Below are 24,377 nucleotides of genomic sequence, written 5' to 3' on the forward strand. Positions count from 1 at the left end.
AAATGCAGATCCATTTTGGAGTTAAGGAAGAGGCACATCATACATTTTCAATATAAATAAATATATTGAAGCTAGTAGTGAAATTATTTCAGCCTAAACACCTTAGCTCAAGGGATTTTTCCAGCTCTCTGTGTTATGTGGCAATTTGTATTCCTGAAATGCTCTTGACCTGTGTACATACATGCAATGTGAGCAGGTGTTTTTTTAACCATGCAGCTGCTGAAAGTCTGCTATCCGCTGCTCCCATCAATGTGTAAAGAACATGTTACAGCATAAACTAAAATGCAAGGTTGTCTCCTAATAACTATAGACAGCCCTTTAGAATGATCTTCAGGATATATCTGAATGTGCTAAACTGTATCACTAATTCACAAATATTGTCCTGTTCCCTTTTTTTATACAAGATGCATATTTGCTTTACCCCTTCTTGTTTGTCAAGATCTAGATGTCACTCTCCTTGATCCACTGAAGCCTCTGCCCCGTTATTCACAGTGCAACGTGCCCTCTCCCATTTTTATGTGCTGAGGCCTCTCTGCTTGCATTTCCCCTTTATTATTTATATAGCAAAGCTTTGGTATCCTTATCTTTTGGTGTGACATCTCTGCACTCTCAACTCTTGTGCATCTGCTCTTTCTTCCCTCTCTCTCTCCCCCTCTCTCTCTCTTTCTCTCTCTTTCTTCCCAATCATCAGCTGCAACTTCATGCACTCTTCCCTTTAGATCAAAGCGCCTTGCTGATTTATCGTGGCATTTCTAGCTTTCCCCACTTTTTCCAATAAGGCACCTATTCAATTTTCCCAAACACTCATTGGCCGGGGTGTCTCTGATCCGATCACATCTGTGTCACTGCAACTTCTAGGCTTCCTGATGAGATTTCTTTGCTTTCGTTCCTATCTTAGTATTAAATCCCCCCTCCATGTATAATACATCTTGAAACTAGACAGTGTTCTTAGTCCTTTAGCTTGCTCATTGCTATGGCATTTCCTCCCTGTTTCCCTCCCCCCTCAGGAACTTTCCTCAGACTTGATAAAGTATGCGTATCTTTTCTGTATGTATTTGCATAGGTATATATGTAGCTGATTTTAATAAAAAAGAATATAGGATATGCTTAAGGGATTCAGTGCAGAGAAAGTGGCCTTTTAAACTTCCTTTTTAAAAATAAATAAATCATGGAAGGATATTTTTGTTTTTCATTTTTTTATCTCTTCACATTTATCTTCACCAAATTGATGCACCTGGTCTATGGTTTTATGTCTTGGACCAGAGAATGAACATAATATCGCTTGGTTGGCATTTCATGAATAACTTACCTTTTCTGGCACCACCATGCAGGCACCACATTTTTAATGTGTGTGTATTTAATAGGCATATCCTGTATACATATCCTTTGTCACATATAAATATATGTATAATGAATAGCAAAAAAGGATGAAAGTATTTTGTAATAACCAAAATACAAAGTCTATTAAAGAAATATCCATCTATATGCTTACAAAAACAAAAGATGGATCATTCTGTTAACCTCATCGATTTTTAAGTATTTAATCAAAACGGTTATACAGTCTTTACGGCTTATTTTTTGACTAGTTAGTGTGGAAAGGAAAGCAGGAAAAACCATATTAATGGTAAAACCTTTGGCATCATGGTTTACACTAAAGTCACAATTAAACGTTCTCCATTCAGGTAGAACATGAAATTTAAAAAAACTAAAACTTTCTAATTTAATTCCATTATCAAAATGTGCACAATCTTTTTATATGCACACTTTAAGGCATCAACTTCTACTCTGCATGTGTAAGGGTTTACAATATATGTGTATGCGTTTTCTGAGTGGCTGATGCCTGTCACATGATACAGGGGGAAATGGAAGTAACTTTGAAATTTGTCAGAAAAAAAAGTCTACTGCTCATTTGAAATTCAGAATAATTATGTGTCTTCATTATATTATGCACTTGTTGATTATGCCATTCTACTCTATTTAATTGTCCTTTTTAACTCTTGTCTGTAAGATTGTCTCTGTTTTTTACTGAATTTCGGATATAGCAACTCTTGTGTGTTTGTGTTGTAGTCCTAGTGGTTTAGAAAAGGCTACTTTCCCTTTTGGTGAAAGGATTAAGGCCATTGGCTGGTATCCCAGTTCCTCCAGCACTCTCAGCTTCTGAAATAATTAACTCTTCCGTTTCCTAGCATGGGTTTACTGTTTGCTTAATGGTCATGTGTTTTAGAGGCTGTTGCACAACTCCTTAAAGGGACAGTCAACACCAGAATTTTTGTTGTTTAAAAAGATAGGTAATCCCTTTATTATCCATTTCCCAGTTTTGCATAACAAACACTGTTTATATTAATATACTTTTTACCTCTGTGATTAACTTGTATCTAAGCATCTTCTGACAGCCCCCTGATCACATGACTTTTTATTTATTATCTATTGATTTTCATTTTAGCCAATTAGTGCAGTGTCTGCCACAAGCCACAGGCGTAATCACAATGTTATCTATATGGCTCACATGAACTAGGTCTCCCGTTGTGAAAAGCAAATAAAAAAAGCATGTGATAAAAGGCGGCCTTCAAGGGCTTAGAAATTAACATATTAGCCTTCCTAGGTTTATCTTTCAACTAAGAATACCAAGAAAAGCAAGCAAGATTTTATTTTTTTGGACTTGACTGTCCCTTTAAATCATGAAACGTAAATGCAGGTTTTGGAGTACCTATGTGTGTTTTAATACAGTGTGTGTGGGAATTAAATAGAAAAAAGATAGGGAATAAAGGGGTTAAAGTTCACAATTGTTAGCAAGGCTTGTGTGCAATACCTATATACAAGTTCAACAGTACAGGTAGCCCTCAGTTTATGCCGGGGTTAAGTTCCAGAAGGAATGGTTGTAAATCGAAACCGTTGTAAATTGAAACCCAGTTTATAATGTAAGTCAATGGGAAGTGAGGGAGATAGGTTCCAGGCCCCTCTCAAAATTGTCACAAGTAACATCTAATACATTTATTTTTAAAGCTTTGAAATGAAGACTTTAAATGCTAAACAGCATTATAAACCTAATAAAATAATCACACAACACAGAATATATAATTAAAAGGACACTGAGCCCCAAAATTTTCTTTTGTGATTCAGATTGAGTATGCAATTTTAAGCAACTTTCTAAATTACTCCTATTATCAATTTTTCTTCGTTCTCTTGCTATCTTTATATGAAAAAGAAGGCATCTAAGCTTTTTTTTTTCTTGGTTCAGCACTCTGGAGAGCAGTTTTTGATTGGTGGATGAATTTATCCACCAATCAGCAAGGACAACCTTGGTTGTTCACCAAAAATGGGCCGGCATCTAAACTTACATTCTTGCATTTCAAATAAAGATACCAAGAGAATAAATAACATTTGATAATAGGAGTAAATTAGAAAGTTGCTTAAAATTTCATGCTCTATCTGAATCGCAAAAGAAAAAATTTGGGTTCAGTGTCCCTTTTAAACTGTTAAATGAACAAAAACATTTGCTAAACAGCATTATAAACCTAATAAAATAATCACACAACACAGACTTCACTTGCATTTTTCTGCAAACAGTTCTTTCTATGCATTCCAATCTGGACCGATTTATAGACAGGAAGATCTTGTTCCTTTGAAATCTGCTCGATAGCTCATATCTGGTTAAACTGATTAATTTTAGCTTGCTTGGCTTTGCTGAAAAACAAGCGGCCAGCTCCACCTACTGGCTATTTTAATAAATGCACTGCTTCTCAATGCTTTTCAATAGCAGTCACATGACTGGAAAAAAAAGATTGTTATTCTGAAACAGTGTAAATTGAACCGTTGTAAAACGAGGGCCACCTGTATTGTGGTTTTCTGTGTAATACACTAGCCAGGCACATATTCATCTCCTCACCATGAAAGCAGGAGCTACACATGTGGAGGGCCTTATACCATATATACCACTTTATATAGATATAGATAGCAGGATACATTTACCTGTATGGTAAAGGGAAAGCTCCATTTGTAATGTTAGGTTTGAGGCTTCTTGTGTGTAGTTGGTTGTTTTTTATCACTCGTGCACTTTGTGAGATACCATGGGAAGTGTTATCACAAATCTATTGAAAAAAAATCTCCTTACTTTCTTCTATAGAATTCTATATTAAACATGGGCAGCTATGTACCATTTTGCTGTAGAAGTCCACCCCCCCAAATAATAATGTAACATGGTACCCATGTTCTCAGTCTTATCAGACATTACAAATGAAATGGGCACAGGGTTTTTACCCTGATAGTTTGGGGCTGGACTGACCATACTCGTCGGGATCAGACTGATATTTCAGGAAAGTTTTTTTTTTTTTTTTTTTTTTTTTTTTTTTTTTTTTTTCTTCCCCCTGTGAAAAGCACAACTGGGCTAATAGAGGCTGTTCCTGGGTGGTAACTCGTCGTAGAACAAGCTACTGAGCTGTTCATTCCTGGTAGAGCACTTCTCTCTTTGTATGTATGTTCTATCTCATAAACAAAATCTGTTCTGCCACTAACAAAGTAGAACATCTTTTTTTCTATTTCCCTTTTTTTAAAAAAAAAGTTATTTGCATAAGTTTCTGTATGAATGTTGTTTTAGAAGATGTGCATCTATCTTACTTAAATATGACTCCATGGATAACCCCTGTTAAAATGATTCAAGTAGTAGCTGGGTTCAAACTGTGAAACCAAATGGTTTGCGGATAGTAGCTTTGTACAGTAGTGTGCCAGCATATGCTGTAATTGCTACACCCAAAGGCAACGTTGGAAAAATAATAGTTCTTTAAAATAAACACTGGCTACTGTCCTGTTGCTGCACTGTCATTTAAGATTTTGGAATCGATTAAACGGCCATACTAGTTGAAAATGACATGTTCTAATTAGATTGTGTCATTTTATGACTATCAACCCTGCACTACTGTATGTTTAACTCTCACAAAAGGGGTTAAACACACAAGTGTCGCTTGAGACCTGCAGAGCTCTGCCGGTCCCTAGCAGAAACAGCCGATGATCCAGTCAACGGAGCTAATTGCGCATCTGAGTCGTGCGACTAGCACTGCAGATTGAATTGGTGTCTGTTTCAACTTGGCACCCTCAGTGCTCCGCGGGTCCTGAGCAGCACTTCTTTGTGTTTAAACCTGTTTAAGTTAAAACGCACATTAGTGTTAGGTCGATAGTCTTAAAATACATGATTTTATTTTATGGCCCTTTAAATATACATTATGTCATGAAAGGAGCCTGATATAAAATGACAATATGAGTGTGTGCATGCATGTGCCCCTCCCCCTACCAAGGGATTAAGTAGGTATGTGTATGGTCGCAGGTAACATGCTTCAAAGATAGATATTGATATATATCTATATAATATCTAAAAAATAAAAAAAAAATCTCACTACAGGAAACAAAAATGTGTAATGCATTTTAAGATGTCCCCTTAAAGGTACAGTCAACACCAAAATTGTTGTTGTTTAAGATAGATAATTGATTTACTACCCATTCCCCAGCTTTGCACAACCAACATTGTTATATTTATATACTTTATAACGTTTAAACCTCTAAATTTCTGCCTTTTTCTAAGCCACTACAGACAGCCTCTTATCGCATGTTTATTTGGTTTTCACAACAGGAGACTGCTAGTTCATGTGGGCCATACAGATAACATTGTGCTCACGGCTGTAAAGTTGTGCACAACACTGCACTAATTGGCTAAAATGCAAGTCAATAGCTAATAGTCATGTAATCAGGGGGCTGTCAGAAGAATGGGCTTAGATACAAGGTAATTACAGAGGTAAAAAGTATATTTATATAACTGTGTTGGTTGTGCAAAACTGGGGAATGGGTAATAAAGGGATTATCTATCTTTTTAAACAATAACACTTTTGGAGTTGACTGTCCTTTTTAAGATACTACATTTTTCTTTTAAAACCTGTATCTTAACAGGACATCTTAAAATGCCATAGACTTTATTTTTTTTTGTTTTCTGGAGTGAGAAAAATAAATGTTATCTTTTGATGCATGTTACCAGCCACCCATAGCTGTAGGACATCTGCTTACCAGCCTCTCTATAATACTATAATAAATGGTAATATGCTTATTAATGATGGATAACAAAAATAAATAATATAGAGAGAGAGATACACACGCACGTGTATATATATGTATGTGTGTATATATATATATATATATATATATATATATATATGTATAAAATCACACATACACCTTTCTAATATCCATCTAATAGCAATATAATAAAAAAAATACTTGTGTAACCTGTTAGCATCTGTCACTTTTTTTTTTAATCCACAAATCCTGTATTGAGATGTGCGGACTGAAGTGGGTAATGCTTCACATTTAACTCACTGAGTGCTGAAGCCTTCAGGTCACACTGACACTGTATAAAAAGCTTACAATAGAGCAGACTTGGATCTCACCAAGCACAGTTTCCCAGGAGACCCCTGGGGGGAGGGTAGAGGGACATGTTACACCTATCCCAGTCTGCTTGAACTAATGAGTATTTATAGCTCTGAGCTATTGTGTGAGTATAAACAGGAAAGGAACTGATCCTACAGTACTGAGAAGAGGCCAAGATACTGAAATGAGCGGAGGAGAACTGGGGCAGGCACAGAGAAACTGGTGAATAGCCATGGTTAGTTTGGTAGACAAACTCTGGGAAGCAGTCCTGGAGTTAAACAGGCAACTATGGAAAAATATGAAGCCTTAAAGAGTTTGCTTGAGAAAAACACATGTTTTCAGACCAAAGTGGTCTTTTTTTTTTTTTTAAACTTATGCATTTGTCAGATAGGACACTCATGGCCTGGAATAGTTTACCAACCTATGGCTGGCACCAGACCGCTTGTCCTTAGTTGTACAACATGCAACCCCCGAACACTGATTCCTGTAAATCTCCTCCTCCCCAGTGTTAGTGTGCTGTGTAAAATAAGAGGTTGTGTAAGTTGCCCCAGGTCTGTAACCTTATAGCTGTACTCTAAGCCTGTTCTAGCTAGGTGCCCTTTCATTTGCCACCTCTGTTGTGACTGACATGTAACCCAATCCAGCCTTGATCATTTGTAATGAGGGTTACCCTAATGTTTTCTGTGGAATGTCATCAAAACTCTAAAGGGTTGTTCTACTCAAAAATGGCTGTCTGTTCTACCCAAGAGATTAAAAGGCTATGATGGTTGAAAAATTAAATGCTCTAGTTCATTAGAAAAGGACCACTAAATACAGTAGATTTTGCATAATAAAAAGACAATGCAATAGCACTTAGTATGAACTGACAAATTTCAGTTATGTCAGTTTCCACTCCGCTGTATCATGTGACTGCCATCAGCCAATCACAAATGCATATACGTATATTCTGCAAATTCTTACACATGCTCAGTAGGAGCTGGTGACTCAAAGTGTAAATCTAAAACGACTGCACATTTTGTTAATGGAAGTAAATTGGAAAGTTGTTTCAAATTGTTGCTCTATCTGAATCATGAAGTTTTAATTTTGAGTTCAGTGTGCTTTTTAAGACTATATTGTCAGAACACTACTTTGTGCTAAACCCTTGCAAATGGGTTAACCACACAGTAGAAGTACTGCCTGAGGCCCCCCACTGCTGGTCCTGAGCAGAACATGCTGCTGATCGGTTCAGCAGCGCTGTTTGCACAACTCGGGTGACTGTTTCTGTTCAAGACAGTGCTCTGCGGGTCCCAAGTGTCAGTTCTGTGTGTAACTCCTTTGCGGGGATTAAACACACAGTAGGGTAGTTTTTTTTTGTTTTTTTACTGTTTATTGCCCTTAATTTGAAAATGTTACTTTTTTTTTTTATCGTTGTCCTTGTGCAGAATTTTTTTTATTTTTTTTATTTTCTTTAAGCGTCATTCATATCAGCAACTGATCGAGATGGTATTTCCTGTTAGATTGACTAAGTTTTAACTGCTGCTCTTTATATATAAAGTTTTTTGTTTTTCTTCCTATGTCTTTAGTATTGTGCCATTTTAGATCTGTCATTGTGCAGCAGTTTGTCACAACAATCTTAGAATTAAAGGTACTGCCTCATTCTTGGATTTTGGAGAATGATTTTGTACTTTATATAAAGTTTGGATTGTAAACCATTTTTTTTTTCTTTCATGATTCAGACAGAGCATACAATGCTAATTTCTCCAACATTGGTGTGTCCGGTCCACGGCGTCATCCTTACTTGTGGGAATATCTCTTCCCCAACAGGAAATGGCAAAGAGTCCCAGCAAAAGCTGGCCATATAGTCCCTCCTAGGCTCCGCCCACCCCAGTCATTCTCTTTGCCGTCGCACAGGCAACATCTCCACGGAGATGGTTAAGAGTATGTGGTGTTTTAGTTGTAGTTTTTTTTTTATTCTACTATCAAGAGTTTGTTATTTTAAAATAGTGCTGGTATGTACTATTTACTCTGAAACAGAAAAAGATCAAGAATCTGTTTGTGAGAGGAAGATGATTTTAGCAGATAGTAACTAAAATCGGGTGCTGTTTCCACATAGGACTGTTGAGATGAAGTAACTTCAGTTGGGGGAAACAGTTAGCAGACTTTCTGCTTAAGGTATGACTAGCCATATTTCTAACAAGACTGTGTAATGCTGGAAGGCTGTCATTTCCCCTCATGGGGACCGGTAAGCCATTTTCTTAGTCTCAAACAGAATAAAGGGCTTAATATGGGCTATAAAACTGGTAGACACTTTTATGGGCAATATCGATTGCTTTATTTTTTGTGCATTTTATACATGTTTATGCTTGTAATTCACACTTATAAGCTTGGGGAACGTTTTTTAACGTCAGGCACTGTGTTAGACACCTTTCCAGTCAGGAAGGGCCTTCCCAGTTGTAGGCTGAGCCTCATTTTCGAGCCATTACTGCGCAGTTACTTTTGAGAGCAGACATGCAGATGCATGTGTGAGGATCCCAAAGTAGTTGGAAAACTTCCTAAAAGGCTTCATTTGGTATCGTATTCCCCTCTGGGTTTGGTAAAGTCGCAGCAAAGGCTGTAGCTGGGACTGTAGAGGGGTTAAAACTGTAACCAGCTCCGGTTTCTTTAATTTAAGGGTTAAAGCTTTGAAAATTGGTGTGCAATACCTTGAATGCTTTAAGACACTGTGGTGAAAATTTGGTAATTTTTTAACAATTCCTTCATACTTTTTCACATATTCAGTAATAAAGTGTGCACTGTTTAAAATTTAAAGTGACAGTAACGTTTTGTTTAAAACGTTTTTTTTTTGTACTTTATTGACAAGTTTAAGCCTGTTTAACATGTCTGCACCTTCAGATAAGCTATGTTCTATATGTATGAAAGCCAATGTGTCTCCCCCTTCAAAATTGTGTGATAATTGTGCCATAGCGTCCAAACAAAGTAAGGACAGTACTGCCACAGATAATGAAATTGCCCAAGATGATTCCTCAGATGAAGGGAGTAGACATGGTTCTACATCATCTCCTTCTGTGTCTACACCAGTTTTGCCCACGCAGGAGGCCCCTAGTACTTCTAGCGCGCCAATGCTTATTACTATGCAACAATTGACGGCAGTAATGGATAACTCCATAGCAAATATTTTATCCAAAATGCCTGCATATCAGAGAAAGCGCGATTGCTCTGTTTTAAACACTGAAGAGCAGGAGGGCGCTGATGATAATTGCTCTGTCATACCCTCACACCAATCTGAAGGGGCCATGAGGGAGGTTTTGTCAGATGGGGAAATTTCAGATTCAGGAAAAATTTCTCAACAGGCTGAACCTGATGTTGTGACATTTAAATTTAAATTAGAGCATCTCCGCGCACTGCTTAAGGAGGTGTTATCTACTCTGGATGATTGTGACAACCTGGTCATCCCAGAAAAATTATGCAAGATGGACAAGTTCCTAGAGGTTCCGGTGCACCCCGACGCTTTTCCTATACCCAAGCGTGTGGCGGACATAGTGAATAAGGAGTGGGAGAAGCCCGGCATACCTTTTGTCCCCCCTCCTATATTTAAGAAATTATTTCCTATGGTCGACCCCAGAAAGGACTTATGGCAGACAGTCCCTAAGGTCGAGGGGGCAGTTTCTACTCTAAACAAGCGCACTACTATTCCTATCGAGGATAATTGTGCTTTCAAAGATCCTATGGATAAAAAATTGGAGGGTTTGCTTAAAAAGATTTTTGTACAGCAAGGTTACCTTCTGCAACCCATTTCGTGCATTGTTCCTGTCACTACAGCAGCGTGGTTCTGGTTCGAGGAACTAGAAAAGTCGCTCAGTAGAGAGACTCCATATGAGGAGGTTATGGACAGAGTTCACGCACTTAAGTTGGCTAATTCTTTTATTTTAGAAGCCGCTTTGCAATTAGCTACATTAGCGGCGAAAAATTCAGGGTTTGCAATTGTGGCGTGCAGAGCGCTTTGGCTAAAGTCTTGGTCAGCGGATGTATCATCCAAGACAAAATTGCTTAATATCCCCTTCAAGGGTAAAACTCTCTTTGGGCCAGAATTGAAAGAGATTATCTCAGACATCACTGGGGGAAAGGGCCACGCCCTCCCACAAGATAGGCTTTTCAAAGCCAAGAATAAGTCTAATTTTCGTTCCTTTCGTAATTTCAGGAACGGACCGGCCTCTAATTCTGCATCCTCTAAGCAAGAGGGTAATGCTTCACAGACCAAACCAGCCTGGAAACCGATGCAAGGCTGGAACAAGGGTAAGCAGGCCAAGAAGCCTGCTGCTAACAAAACAGCATGAAGGAGTAGCCCCCGATCCGGGACCGGATCTAGTGGGGGGCAGACTCTCTCTCTCTCTCACTCTCACTCTCACTCTCACTCTCACTCTCACTCTCACTCTCACTCTCACTCTCACTCTCACTCTCACTCTCAATCTCACTCTCACTCTCACTCTCACTCTCACTCTCACTCTCACTCTCACTCTCACTCTCACTCTCACTCTCACTCTCACTCTCACTCTCACTCTCACTCTCACTCTCACTCTCACTCTCACTCTCTCTCTCACACTCACTCACTCACTCACTCACTCTCTCTCACTCTCACTCACTCTCTCTCACTCTCTCTCTCTCTCTCCTCAGGCTTGGGCAAGAGATGTTCAGGATCCCTGGACGCTAGAAATAGTTTCTCAGGGTTATCTTCTGGAATTCAAGGAACTACCCCCAAGGGGAAGGTTTCACATCTCTCACTTATCCTCAAACCAAATAAAGAGACAGGCATTCTTACATTGTGTAGAAGACCTGTTAAAGATGGGAGTGATACACCCAGTTCCAATGGCGGAACAAGGAATGGGATTTTACTCAAATCTGTTCGTAGTTCCCAAAAAAGAGGGAACCTTCAGACCAATTCTGGATTTAAAAATGCTAAACAAATTTCTCAGAGTACCATCGTTCAAAATGGAAACCATTCGAACGATTCTACCTACAATCCAGGAAGGTCAATTTATGACTACCGTGGATCTAAAGGATGCGTACCTACATATTCCTATCCACAAAGAACATCATCAGTTCCTAAGGTTCGCATTTCTGGACAAACATTACCAGTTTGTGGCCCTCCCATTCGGGTTAGCCACTGCTCCAAGGATTTTCACAAAGGTACTCGGGTCCCTTCTAGCGGTTCTAAGACCGAGGGGCATTGCAGTAGTACCATACTTGGACAACATTCTAATACAAGCGTCGTCCCTTTCAAAGGCAAAGGCTCATACAGACATCGTTCTGGCCTTTCTCAGATCTCATGGATGGAAGGTGAACATAGAAAAAAGTTCTCTGTCTCCGTCGACAAGAGTTCCCTTCTTGGGAACAATAATAGATTCTTTAGAAATTTAGGATTTTTCTGACAGATGTCAGAAAGTCAAAACTTCTAAGCGCTTGTCAAGTTCTTCATTCTGTTCCACGTCCTTCCATAGCTCAGTGCATGGAAGTAGTAGGGTTGATGGTTGCAGCAATGGACATAGTTCCTTTTGCGCAAATTCATCTAAGACCATTACAACTGTGCATACTGAAACAGTGGAATGGGGACTATACAGACTTGTCTCCAGTGATTCAAGTAGATCAGAAGACCAGAGATTCACTCCGTTGGTGGCTAACCCTGGACCACCTATCCCAGGGAATGGGCTTCCGCAGACCAGAGTGGGTCATCGTCACGACCGACGCCAGTCTAGTGGGCTGGGGCGCGGTCTGGGAATCCCTGAAAGCTCAGGGACTATGGTCTCGGGAAGAGTCTCTTCTCCCGATAAACATTCTGGAACTAAGAGCGATATTCAATGCTCTCGGGGCTTGGCCTCAGCTAGCAAAGGCCAGATTCATAAGATTCCAATCAGACAACATGACGACTGTTGCTTATATCAATCATCAGGGGGGAACAAGGAGTTCCCTGGCGATGAAAGAAGTGACCAAAATAATACAATGGGCGGAGGATGTGGAAAACTGGGAAGTGGATTACTTGAGTCGTCAGACATTCAATCCGGGGGAGTGGGAACTCCACCCGGAGATCTTTGCCCAGTTGACGCAATTATGGGGCATTCCAGATATGGATCTGATGGCGTCTCGTCAGAACTTCAAGGTTCCTTGCTACAGGTCCAGATCCAGGGATCCCAAGGCGACTCTAGTGGATGCACTAGTAGCGCCTTGGACCTTCAACCTAGCTTATGTGTTTCCACCGTTTCCTCTCATTCCCAGGCTGGTAGCCAGGATCAAGCAGGAGAGGGCCTCGGTGATCTTGATAGCTCCTGCGTGGCCACGCAGGACTTGGTATGCTGACCTGGTGAATATGTCATCGGCTCCACCATGGAAGCTACCTTTTGAGACAGGACCTTCTTGTACAGGGTCCATTCGAACATCCAAATCTGGTCTCCCTCCAGCTGACGGCTTGGAGATTGAACGCTTGATTCTATCAAAGCGTGGGTTTTCAGATTCTGTGATAGATACTCTGGTTCAAGCCAGAAAACCGGTAACTAGAAAAATTTACCATAAAATATGGAAAAGATATATCTGCTGGTGTGAATCCAAGGGATTCCCATGGAATAAGATAAAAATTCCTAAGATCCTTTCCTTTCTACAAGAAGGTTTGGATAAAGGATTATCTGCAAGTTCTCTAAAGGGACAGATTTCTGCTTTATCTGTCTTACTACACAAGATGTTCAAGCATTTGTTCAGGCTCTGGTTAGGATCAAGCCTGTTTACAGACCTTTGACTCCTCCCTGGAGTTTAAATCTAGTTCTTTCAGTTCTTCAAGGGGTTCCGTTTGAACCTTTACATTCCATAGATATTAAGTTGTTATCTTGGAAAGTTTTGTTTTTGGTTGCTATTTCTTCTGCTAGAAGAGTTTCTGAGTTATCTGCTTTGCAGTGTTCTCCACCCTATCTGGTGTTCCATGCAGATAAGGTGGTTTTGCGTACTAAGCCTGGTTTTCTTCCAAAGATTGTTTCTAACAAAAATATTAACCAGGAGATAGTTGTACCTTCTTTGTGTCCGAATCCAGTTTCAAAGAAGGAACGTTTGTTGCACAATTTGGACGTAGTCCGTGCTCTAAAATTCTATTTAGAAGCTACAAAGGATTTCAGACAAACATCTTCTCTGTTTGTCGTCTATTCTGGTAAGAGGAGAGGTCAAAAAGCGACTTCTACCTCTCTTTCCTTTTGGCTTAAAAGAATCATCCGATTGGCTTACAAGACTGCCGGACGGCAGCCCCCTGAAAGAATCACAGCTCACTCTACTAGGGCTGTGGCTTCCACATGGGCCTTCAAGAATGAGGCTTCTGTTGATCAGATATGTAAGGCAGCGACTTGGTCTTCACTGCACACTTTTGCCAAATTTTACAAATTTGATACTTTTGCTTCTTCGGAGGCTATTTTTGGGAGAAAGGTTTTGCAAGCCGTGGTGCCTTCTGTTTAGGTAACATGATTTGCTCCCTCCCTTCATCCGTGTCCTAAAGCTTTGGTATTGGTTCCCACAAGTAAGGATGACGCCGTGGACCGGACACACCAATGTTGGAGAAAACAGAATTTATGCTTACCTGATAAATTACTTTCTCCAACGGTGTGTCCGGTCCACGGCCCGCCCTGGTTTTTTAATCAGGTTTGATGAATTATTTTCTCTAACTACAGTCACCACGGCACCCTATAGTTTCTCCTGTTTTTTTCCTCCTGTCCGTCGGTCGAATGACTGGGGTGGGCGGAGCCTAGGAGGGACTATATGGCCAGCTTTTGCTGGGACTCTGCCATTTCCTGTTGGGGAAGAGAGATTCCCACAAGTAAGGATGACGCCGTGGACCGGACACACCGTTGGAGAAAGTAATTTATCAGGTAAGCATAAATTCTGTTTTTCTTTGTATCCTTTGTTATGGGAGCAGCAATGCACTTCTGGGAGCTAGCTGCTCCCGAGCCTACCTAGGTATGCTTTTCAGGAAACCACAAAGCAAATTAGAAAATAAGTGAATTGAAAAGTTGTTTAAAATGAAATGCTCTATCTGAATCATAAGAGAGAAATGTTGGTTTTCGTATCTCTTTAGTAGTATAAAATTGATTTACGTTACAGTGGCATTTCTTTAAATTGTATTTATTGCAGCATTTTATTATATTTAGTGTTTTAAAGGACCATTCAACTCAACATTTCACATCACATAACATGTTTAGTTACTGAAGTGAAACATTTATTGCAATATACATTCATTATTTATTTTCTGCTTCTTTTTGCTGTAAAATACATGTGAAATCTCTACTTGTTCAACTTTTCTCCCTACTTTTTGATACATTGCCTGTCAGTTTATCCTCCATCTTATCTGTATTAATTTGCTCTCTTAAAGGGACAGTATACACTAATTTCCATATAACTGCATGTAATAGACAATTCTATAAAGAAGAATTTGCACAGTTAGTGATCTTAAAATCCAATATAAAACCTTTAAAAAAAAAAAAAAAAAAAAAAAACTTAGAACAACCCAGTTTAACACTATTGATGAGTTTAGTCTGGGACACCCACTGAACCATACATTGTCATAAAAACAGTCCCATATGGGCTATATAAATGGATCTACAAAGCATTTATGTAAAGAAAAAAATTAGTGTACAATGTCCCTTTATCAGTTTTGCATCAACAAGTTAAGAAAAGCATTCTTTGCAATAGCAGTGGGCATACTAGGTAGTTTAGGTTTAAATAACGTGTATGTGCTTTTTGTTTTTTATTATTATTATTATTATTATTATTATTATTATTATTATTATTATTATATTGCTATTAGATAGAAAATAGACAGGGGTGTGTGTGTGTAGTACCCTTACTAAGCTGAACAGTGCTAAACCACCTTAAAAGGACAGTGTACACCAATTTTTATATAACTGCATGTAATAGACACTGCTATAAAGAAGAATATGCACAGATACTGATCTAAAAATTCAGTATAAAACCATTTAAAAACTTACTTAGAAAGTCAGTTTTGCACAGTTGATGTGGTTAGGCTGGGACACACACTGAAAAGGGCTAGGAAAGCAGGAAGAGCTGACACTCCCCCACATATGGAAAGACAGATTACACAGATGAGCAAACAGGATTCTGTAGACTTGGGTCTACATCTGATTCTTTGGGGCTTGGTTAGGAGTCTGAAATTCAGCACAATATTATATAAAGAATAAAGCAAAACTCTACTGAACATTTTATGCAAAGAAAAATCTAGTGTACAATGTCCCATTAAGGGAAGTAAAGAGGACAGGCTACCCCAAGTCTTTCTTTAACTGAACACGTCTAAACAATTCATGTTGTATATTAGTTTGTGATTGGTTAAAGGGACAGTATACAGCAATTTTTCATTTAACTGCATGTAGTAGACACTACTATAAAGAATAATCTGCACAGATGCTGATCTAAAAATTATAGTATAAAATTGTTTAAAAACTTACTTAGAAGCTCCCAGTTTAGCACTATTGAAAAGGATATCTGGAACACCCACTGCAAGTGGTTCTGTAGCAAACAAAGCAGACGCTCCACCCCCTTCCTCGGCATATGAAAATACTCTTTACACAAACAGGAGCAAGCTGGAGTAGGTATAAATCAGTATTCTCCTAAAACTTTGGGGCTTGGTTAGGAGTCTGAAAATCAGCGCAATTAACTATACATAAAAAAAAAAAAGCTATATAAATCTTTCATGTACAAAACGTTTATGCAAAGAAAAATCAAGTGTATAATGTCCCTTTAAACAATGGTTCTTTTGTTCTGAGGGACAGGGAGATTAGTGAAAAGAAAAAATACAAAGCAATATAGGCATTTGATAAAATGTCCCTTTAAGTCAACTGGAAATCCTACTGATTTTGTCGGTTTAGTAGATGGCATGGTAAATAAATTCATATGAATCATTTTAAAAATGTAGTAAAAGAAAATACAGGAGAGAATAGGGTAGCATTGAAAATAGGAGCCTGTGATTGATGAAAATGTAGCTGCAAGGATGAAAGGTTTAAGAGTTTGAGGACTTATGATAAACTTCTTTTGGAGGAAGTCCACATAAGATTGTGCTCTTTATTTATACTCTGCAATATGGAAGATTTTTTTTTTTTTTTTTTTTTTTTTTTTTTTTTGCTGGTAGTGTCTGGTGTGCCACAGTTGCCTAGGAGAATGCTATTTGACTTACTAGGATAGTATGTCCCCACCCTGGATATTCCTCCTCAACTGGAGTAAATCTGCAGAAAAAAAGGAAAATTGAATGTCCGTTTCTATGCTTTTTAATCCTCTTATGAAGTTCAGCTTTAGAGGAAGAAGCTCAGTATTCTGGGGGTTACAAAGCATTCTGGAATTTATAGTTTACTATATCCTCCTCAGTATTGTCATTGCAGTTTTAAACTAATTTCCAGCATGCATTGCACAGTTATTTCTTGTTTGAACTCTGAAGAGACGGGACGCTACATAGCAAATGGATGATATATATGTAAAACTGTTATTATAGTGTAAAATATCACTGACCATGTTTCTTTTTACTTATAAATACATTTTTTAGATATTGCTGTGACTAAGCATACATCGGACAAGCTATATATACTGGTCTGTATATGTAAGGAACATGCTTTACTGATTAGTGTTAGTGTCTTGCAGTTTGCTTTTTAATATTTTTGTGCTGCACTTGGCTTGTTATAGGGACATTCCGATCAAAATTTAAAAACCTAGATGAATTACATCTTTGAAAATAAATATATTAAAAAATGCTTCTAGTAAAAGTTATCACTGTTTTAGTGTTAACATTTTTCTCTGCACGTGCATGTGAAGCATAGCTAGATATTCTCAGTGCTCCAGCATTTTAAATATTGCAGCTGCTCAGAGTGCCCGTGGTACTTATATCATGTGATCAATTAACAAGTTGTGTCATTACCAGATGATACGAGCGCCTTTGGCTCTCTGTGCACCAGCATTTTTAAAACGGCACTTGCTCAGTGTATACTTATAGCTTTTATTACAATCATTTTTGCGAATAGATGTATATTACAAAAATGCTTCTATTCAAAACTGAAATACATCCATGTGGATTTTAATTTTGGCTTGAGTGTTCCTTTAACTGCTTCACACATGTACACACGAGTGAGTGTTTGTTTATTTAAGAAAAAAAACAAGCCCCTCATAAGCAGCCAGCACTGGGGAAAGTCAGATCATTTCACAGTTACAGCTACACATTTAGTAGTAGTTTTTTTTTTGTTTTTTTTTCTCGCTGTATCTGTATATTTGTACTGGTTACACAATCGGAAGCAGCAGTATTTATATTATATTTAAGATTTAGCACAATACTAAATGCAACTCAATAGATTTTATATAGTCGGTCATGTAATCAGGGGGCTGTCAGAAGGTTCTTAGATACAAGGTAATCACAGAGGTAAAAAGTATATTGGTATAACTGTTGGTTTTGCAAAACTGGGGAATGGGTAATAAAGGGATTATCTATCTTTTTAAAACAATAACAATTCTATTGTAGACTGTCCCTTTAAATAAAACCAGGCTGTTGGCAACAAGTGCCTGGCAGTATGGTGGTTGTGATGGTACTAGGGTGCAAACTCATTCTCCAGGATGTTTTTTAAAGCATCACTTGCACCCTGGTGCATATGCTGCTGAGTATAAAGTAAAAGGTAAATGTGTCTCTAAGTGGCTCATTTTGGCAGATTACATGGTTTTTAAGACCTATGAGGTCTATACTATACTTTAATTTATGTAATACATAAACAATTGTAAGTATGGATATTGAGATAGAGAGAGAGATATATATATATATACACAGACATCCCAACTCTCCCTGATTGTAATAGCGACTCCCTGATGCCAGCAAATGAAATGCAATCTCCCTGAAACTGGGAGGGGATTGTGGCGGCGCAGTAGTGGGAGAAGCCACCTCCCTGAAATGAGTTTTGCAGATATGTATGTATTTATGTATGTATGTGTGTATGTATATATGTGTGTATATATCTATCTATCTATCTATCTAATTATCTATCTATTCTATCTAATTATCTATCTATTCTATCTAATTATCTATCTAATTATCTATCTAATCTATCTAATCTATCTTATCTATCTAATCTATCTAATTATCTATCTAATTATCTATCTAATCTATCTAATTATCTATCTAATTATCTATCTAATCTATCTAATTATCTATCTAATTATCTATCTAATCTATCTAATTATCTATCTAATCTAATTATCTATCTAATTATCTATCTAATCTAATTATCTATCCTATCTATCTATCTAATCTATCTAATCTATCTAATCTATCTAATCTATCTATCTAATCTATCTCAAACTCCAGATTATTTCTTGCTGCACCAGAACTCAGCTTGTGTGTGTTGACTGTGCCAATGTAGTACATATAAGAAATGTATGATAGCCTAGGACAGGAAAATCCAAAACTTTCTTTCATGATACAGAACATAGAATTTTAAACAATTTTCTAATTTATTTCTATTAAAGGGACATGAAACCCTATTTTTTTCTTTCGTGATTTAGAAAGAGCATGTCATTTTAAGCAACTTTGCAATTTACTTGTATTGTCTAATTTGCTTCATTTTTTAGATATCCTTTGTTGAAGAAATAGCAATGCACATGGGTGAGCCAATCACACAAGGCATCTATGTGCAGCAACCAATCAGCATCTACTGAGCGTATCTAGATATGCTTTTCAACAAAGGATATCAAGAGAATGAAGCAAATGAGACAATGGGAGTAAATTTGAAAGTTGCTTAAAATGACATGCTCTTTCTAAATCATGAAATAAAAAATTAGGGTTTCATGTCCCTTTAAATTTGCTACATTCTATTGTAATTCGCTAAAGAAACGGCATTGCATGACTGGCAGTTAGCTAATCACAAGTATGTGCAGGCACCAATCAGCAGCTAGCTTCCACTTGTTAAGGATATTTATTTAATATTTTTGTCTGGGCATATTTAACTTTTTTGCCGCCCCCTGAAAAAAAATTCTGCAAACTCCCATGATAGGTACTGTAACTTTAATTGCTGTATTTTGAAAATGCTATATCTGGGCAGGAGAGAGTTGAGATTTACATTAGAATTAACGTGATTGTGGTGAAGTAGTATAAGGTATGATAATGAGTATTGAAATGCAGGGGTCTTGCATAAGAAAAAGTGAAGGAGTAAAGCTTTAAAAGGGGTAGGAATTTTTAAGTCGTTCCTCTGTCATAAAAGCTACAGAGAGAGTGATGAAGAAAGATGATAGTGTGCACTTCTAATGTTGAGAAGGCAGTTTGAGCGGACAATAGACTGCATATACCCATTGTCTGTCTCCAGGACTAAAAACAGACTAAAGGATGGTGTATGTTTCTAGATTGTCAATGGTACATGGTTATGGTACACACCAAAACACAGTAAAATAGCTGAGGACTTTCACACTTGTAGTTACTGCTGTTATCTGATGGATACAAAAATCAAGCTAACCGTATTTCCTTTTCATTATGAAAGTGTTTGCTGTAACCCTTAGAACTGTGTTCAAGGTGAATCAGGGTATGCTGGGATTTACAAGAGAGCTTGGACTGCATACTCCTGAGGGATGTTTCACTCTAAGATACTTGGTTCTATTTATTCAGATAGTTGTGCATGTGGGGCATGTGTGTATTGTGGTGTTGTGTGTTTATTTTATATATATATATATATATATATATATATATATATATATATATATATATATATATATATATATATATTGAATAGTCTTCCTTTAGAACTACTAAAGAGAAGTGTTCAGAAATAAGAATTCAAGAGATTCAGATATTCATGTTATGTAGAGCAGTGATGCAAATATTCAGCATATGAATGGGGTAAATATTCAAAGTTTTTACAAGGAGATAGAAATAGCTAGATAATGTTGAATGATGAGTTAGTTGTTGAGCATAAACTGCCTACAAGCATGCAGTGCTGGTTTGCTATTATTCAGAGGTTGTTGGGTAATGTATGGCACCCAGTTTGACTAAATTACCAAACAATGATTATCTTTGATGTGGGGTGACCTTAGATGTATAATATGTGCTATATAAACACAATGGGGTCTTCACCCCGTTAGTTGTCAAAGGAACCCATTCCATTTTGTGTCTTATGGTTTGCTTGAATTTTAGGTAGACTCATACCCATGTCTCTATTTACAGCACTAACTCTAGTTCTCTACAGGTGCCTAGTATTATCTTGAAGATTTTGTCATGACTCCATAACTTGAACAAACGGTCAGCATGGCTGCGCAGAAGATTCGTTCAGCAAATGCCAACGCCCTCCCACGCTGCAAGTCTGAGGGAACCCTGATTGACTTCAGCAGCGGGCTTCCTGATCCCAACCTCAGTGAGGTCAAAGGTTAGCAAAGTTTGTACTGTTAAAGGTATTTTAAAGTCAAATTTTTATAGCAAATTACCAGTTATGCACTACTGAATAAATCTACATGCAGAATATGCATTTTGTTTATTCTGCCACCTTGTTAGCAGGATTTACAAGGTTTTGCAAATCAAGAGCAGGCCAGGGATAGAGGCCATAGAAAGACCATGTTGGAATTCATGTTTCTGGTGCCTTTTTCTCTGCCCAATTAAAGGGACACTCAAGTCAAAATTTAAACTTTCATTATTCAGATAGAGCATGTAATTTTGAACAACTTTCCAATTTACTTCCATTAACAAAATGTGCAGTCTTTATATTTAAACTTTGAATCACCAGCTCCTACTGAGCATGTGCAAGAATTTGCAGCATATACCTATTTGCATTTGTGATTGGCTGATGGCTGTCACAGGGTACGTGTATGCATTTGTGATTAGCTGTTTGTCACATCGTACAGGGGGAGTGGAAATAGACATAACTTTTAAAATTGGCAGAAAAAAATGTACTACTCATTTGAAGTTCAGACTAAGTTCTATTGCATTGTCTTGTTATCTTGCATTTGTTGATTATGCAAATCTACTGTGTTGACTGGTCCTTTAAGGAAAGATGTAAATGTGCTTTGTAATCTAATAAGTGTGTATAATGTTGCAGTGCATGCGTTGCAATGAAATGTGGCCACATTTAAATGATATTGTACTTAACAATTTTCTGTCATCCATAAAGAGCAGCATTTAAACATGCAGGTTTCCCCCCCCCCCCCTGACAAAATCACAGGGCATTTTCAGGAAGTGTATGTTAGGTGTTTATTACTAGTGTTCATAGTCTATCAGCTAATGCATTAGCAGGACATACCTGACTGGTACTGCTGCATTGTTTTCAGTCTAAACGGCTTTTACTGCATATTTTTTCCAGCGAAAAAGAGCTGTTCTTGTATATGGGTGATTTTTTTAAAATGTTAAAGTAAAATATCCCTCTAAATACAATGAAGGCAACCCAACCTCTCTGGAGGAAGGTCATCAAGCACAGTTTTGAGAGGTATTTTACAGCAAAAGCAGGCAAAATAATGAATGCATATTTGTAAAGTTGTTCTATTTTCTATAATTGAACTTATGGGAGATTACATTCTATATTAAGTTCCAATGAATTGGGAATGTTAGAATTTGCTGACATTTGTGCCCCAGTCTTCTGTTTTCTCTTGTGGAGCTGATTATACTCAGTGTAGTGTAGCAATGACCTCAGGCTGTGGGTTGTAGTTCAGTTGTTTTAACAATGACCTGACTTTCATAAACACACTTCTGATGCTACAACAACAACCTGACGCACAGTAGTTGTCTCCTCTCCAGCAGCAAACGGGGTAATCTCTATGTAAATACCTTTTTTGTTTGACATTGCCTTTAGTGCTGTGTAAAACAGAAACCTGACCATTGTGACATTTTGTAGTTGCTCATCATATGTATTTGAGAATCCTACATATCTGAGGCTGGGTTTTTTGCTAGACACAATGCCAGCAATACCAAGATTTTCCCCATACGCTACCACACATGTACACTATACTGCCAGTTGTACACATTTCTGGTCACTTCAATATGCAGAATATCAGTCTGCAGGTTCAAACATCAGCCAATAACGTCTTATTCTCCCTATATGTTCCAGTATATATTGCTCATCCCAGTGATCTTACAGTCTTACCCTGTGCTCCGCTGCCTCACTGAGTCAGTCTTTCTGCTGCGTGTTCGTCCCACATGTCTGTTATATACACCACTCTCTATCATACGCAACCATGTACACTTGCACCACCAAATACTCTCCTACATACTTAAATCCTTAAGGAGTTCTATATTTATAATGTTCCCTCTTCACCCTCATATACAATAGACCTGTTTATGTATATAAAATATATTGGCCCTACCTAGCTAATGCTTACCAGATGAGATCCCCTCCCAAAAGGGGGTATGGACAGAAATAACAGCCATATTTACCTATATAAAGCTGACCTCACTTTCTCATGCCTTAATCCTACTTCTGCCCATCATAGGATAGACAGAGCTGGGTTCCCTCTCCAGACATATTTGAAGTAAGTGGAGGCTGTTTAAGCTATATGTTCCCACCAGGCTGCTTACACTATCCCTGCCTATTCAACAGGTGATGAAGCAGGGGGCTTCCTTCTCAGGCTGACAGTTGATTTGAATCTTCCATAGGGCGCCATTTTGTTTACCTCATATGATATGATCTGGCATTGGGTCATGCTGTATGGGCAGAAAAACTTATGTAAAGGGACAGTCTACACTAAAATTGTTATTGTTTAAAAAAAAACGCCTTTTACTACCCATTCCCCATCTTTGCACAACCAACATTGTTATATGCTTTATAACATTTAAGCCTCTAAATTTCTTCCTGTTTCAAATGCTCTATTGACAGCCTCTTAATCACGTGCTTTTTTATTTGCTTGTCGCAACAGGAGACTGCTAGTCTAGAAAATAAGTAAAAAGGGTTGTGGTTATTTCTGTCCATGTCCCCTTTTGGGAGGGGATCTCATTTGGTAAGCATGATCTAGGTATTAGGCCAAGATATAGAATTTTCTGCTGTATTTTTAAATTCTAATATATATATATTGGTAAGCTAGTAGCTTTTACTCCCTGATTAGTAAACCTATAGTGATAATTTTCCACCTACTATTGTGCAAACGTTTGGCAGGTGTGAAAAAATGCTGTAAGGAAAAGTTGTTTATTTTTATCAATTAAATGCAAAATGAGTAAACAGAAGAAAAATCAAATATTTGGTGTTGCCACCATTTTGCCTGCAAAATAGCATCAATACTTCTAGGTACACTTGGACAAAGCTAGGGATTTTGTAGGAATATATAAACAATGATACCAAACAAGTGCAAATGATCATCAACTTAATATGTAGGTTGAAAAAACAATTAACTGAAACAGAAACCATTGTGTAGGAGGAATAAAACTGAGAGAGGAACAGCCAAACTCTAACAAGGTAAGGTTGCTGAAGGCGGTTTGATGTTAAGTCATACACCATGGCAATACTGAGCACAGCAACAAGGTATTTATACTGCATCAGTAAAGTCTTTCCTAGGCAGACATTTCACAGCATAGAGGGGTTTTCTGGATGTTCTGTCCAAGCTCTTTGAAAGAAGCACAAAAGAAATGGGCAACGTTGAGGACCATAGATGCAGTGGTTGGTCAAGGATGCTTAGTGCCCCAGATAAAAGACAACACGTTCTTACTTCACTTCTCAATCAGAAGATGCCCAGCAGTGCCATCAGCGCATAATTAGCAGAAACAAGCAGGACCTGGCTACTCCAATCAACTGTCCATAGAAGTCTGGTCAGGAGTGGTCTTCATGAAAGACTTGTGGCCATAAAGCCATGACTCAACAAAAACACAGGAATTGGGTTGCAGAAAAATGGCAACAGGTGCAAAGGACTGATGAGTCAAAACTATTTGGCTGTAGCAGAAGGCAGTTTGTTTGCTAAAGGGCTGGAGAGTGGTATAAGAATCGGTGTCTGCAGACAATAGTGAAGCATAGTGTGGGTTCTTTGCAAGTTTG

The 24,377-nt window shown here is 38.0% G+C and overlaps 1 protein-coding gene across 4 annotated transcripts in view; it reads left to right on the forward strand.

The window, feature by feature from the left end:
• Nucleotides 1–24,377, forward strand: part of SH3BP4 (SH3 domain binding protein 4) — a 75,231-nt gene that overhangs the window by 13,185 nt on the left and 37,669 nt on the right. For 3 of the 4 annotated variants that reach the window (XM_053698871.1, XM_053698870.1, XM_053698872.1), the window contains exon 2: nt 20,622–20,798. The exons of the other annotated variant lie outside the window; for it this stretch is intronic. In XM_053698871.1, the coding sequence (XP_053554846.1) occupies nt 20,681–20,798 (118 nt within the window). In that variant the 5' untranslated portion in view covers nt 20,622–20,680. The remainder of the gene's footprint in view (nt 1–20,621; nt 20,799–24,377) is intronic. 4 annotated transcript variants of the gene reach the window in all.

This window comes from Bombina bombina, chromosome 1, assembly GCF_027579735.1.
Source record: "Bombina bombina isolate aBomBom1 chromosome 1, aBomBom1.pri, whole genome shotgun sequence".
NCBI lineage: Eukaryota > Metazoa > Chordata > Amphibia > Anura > Bombinatoridae > Bombina > Bombina bombina.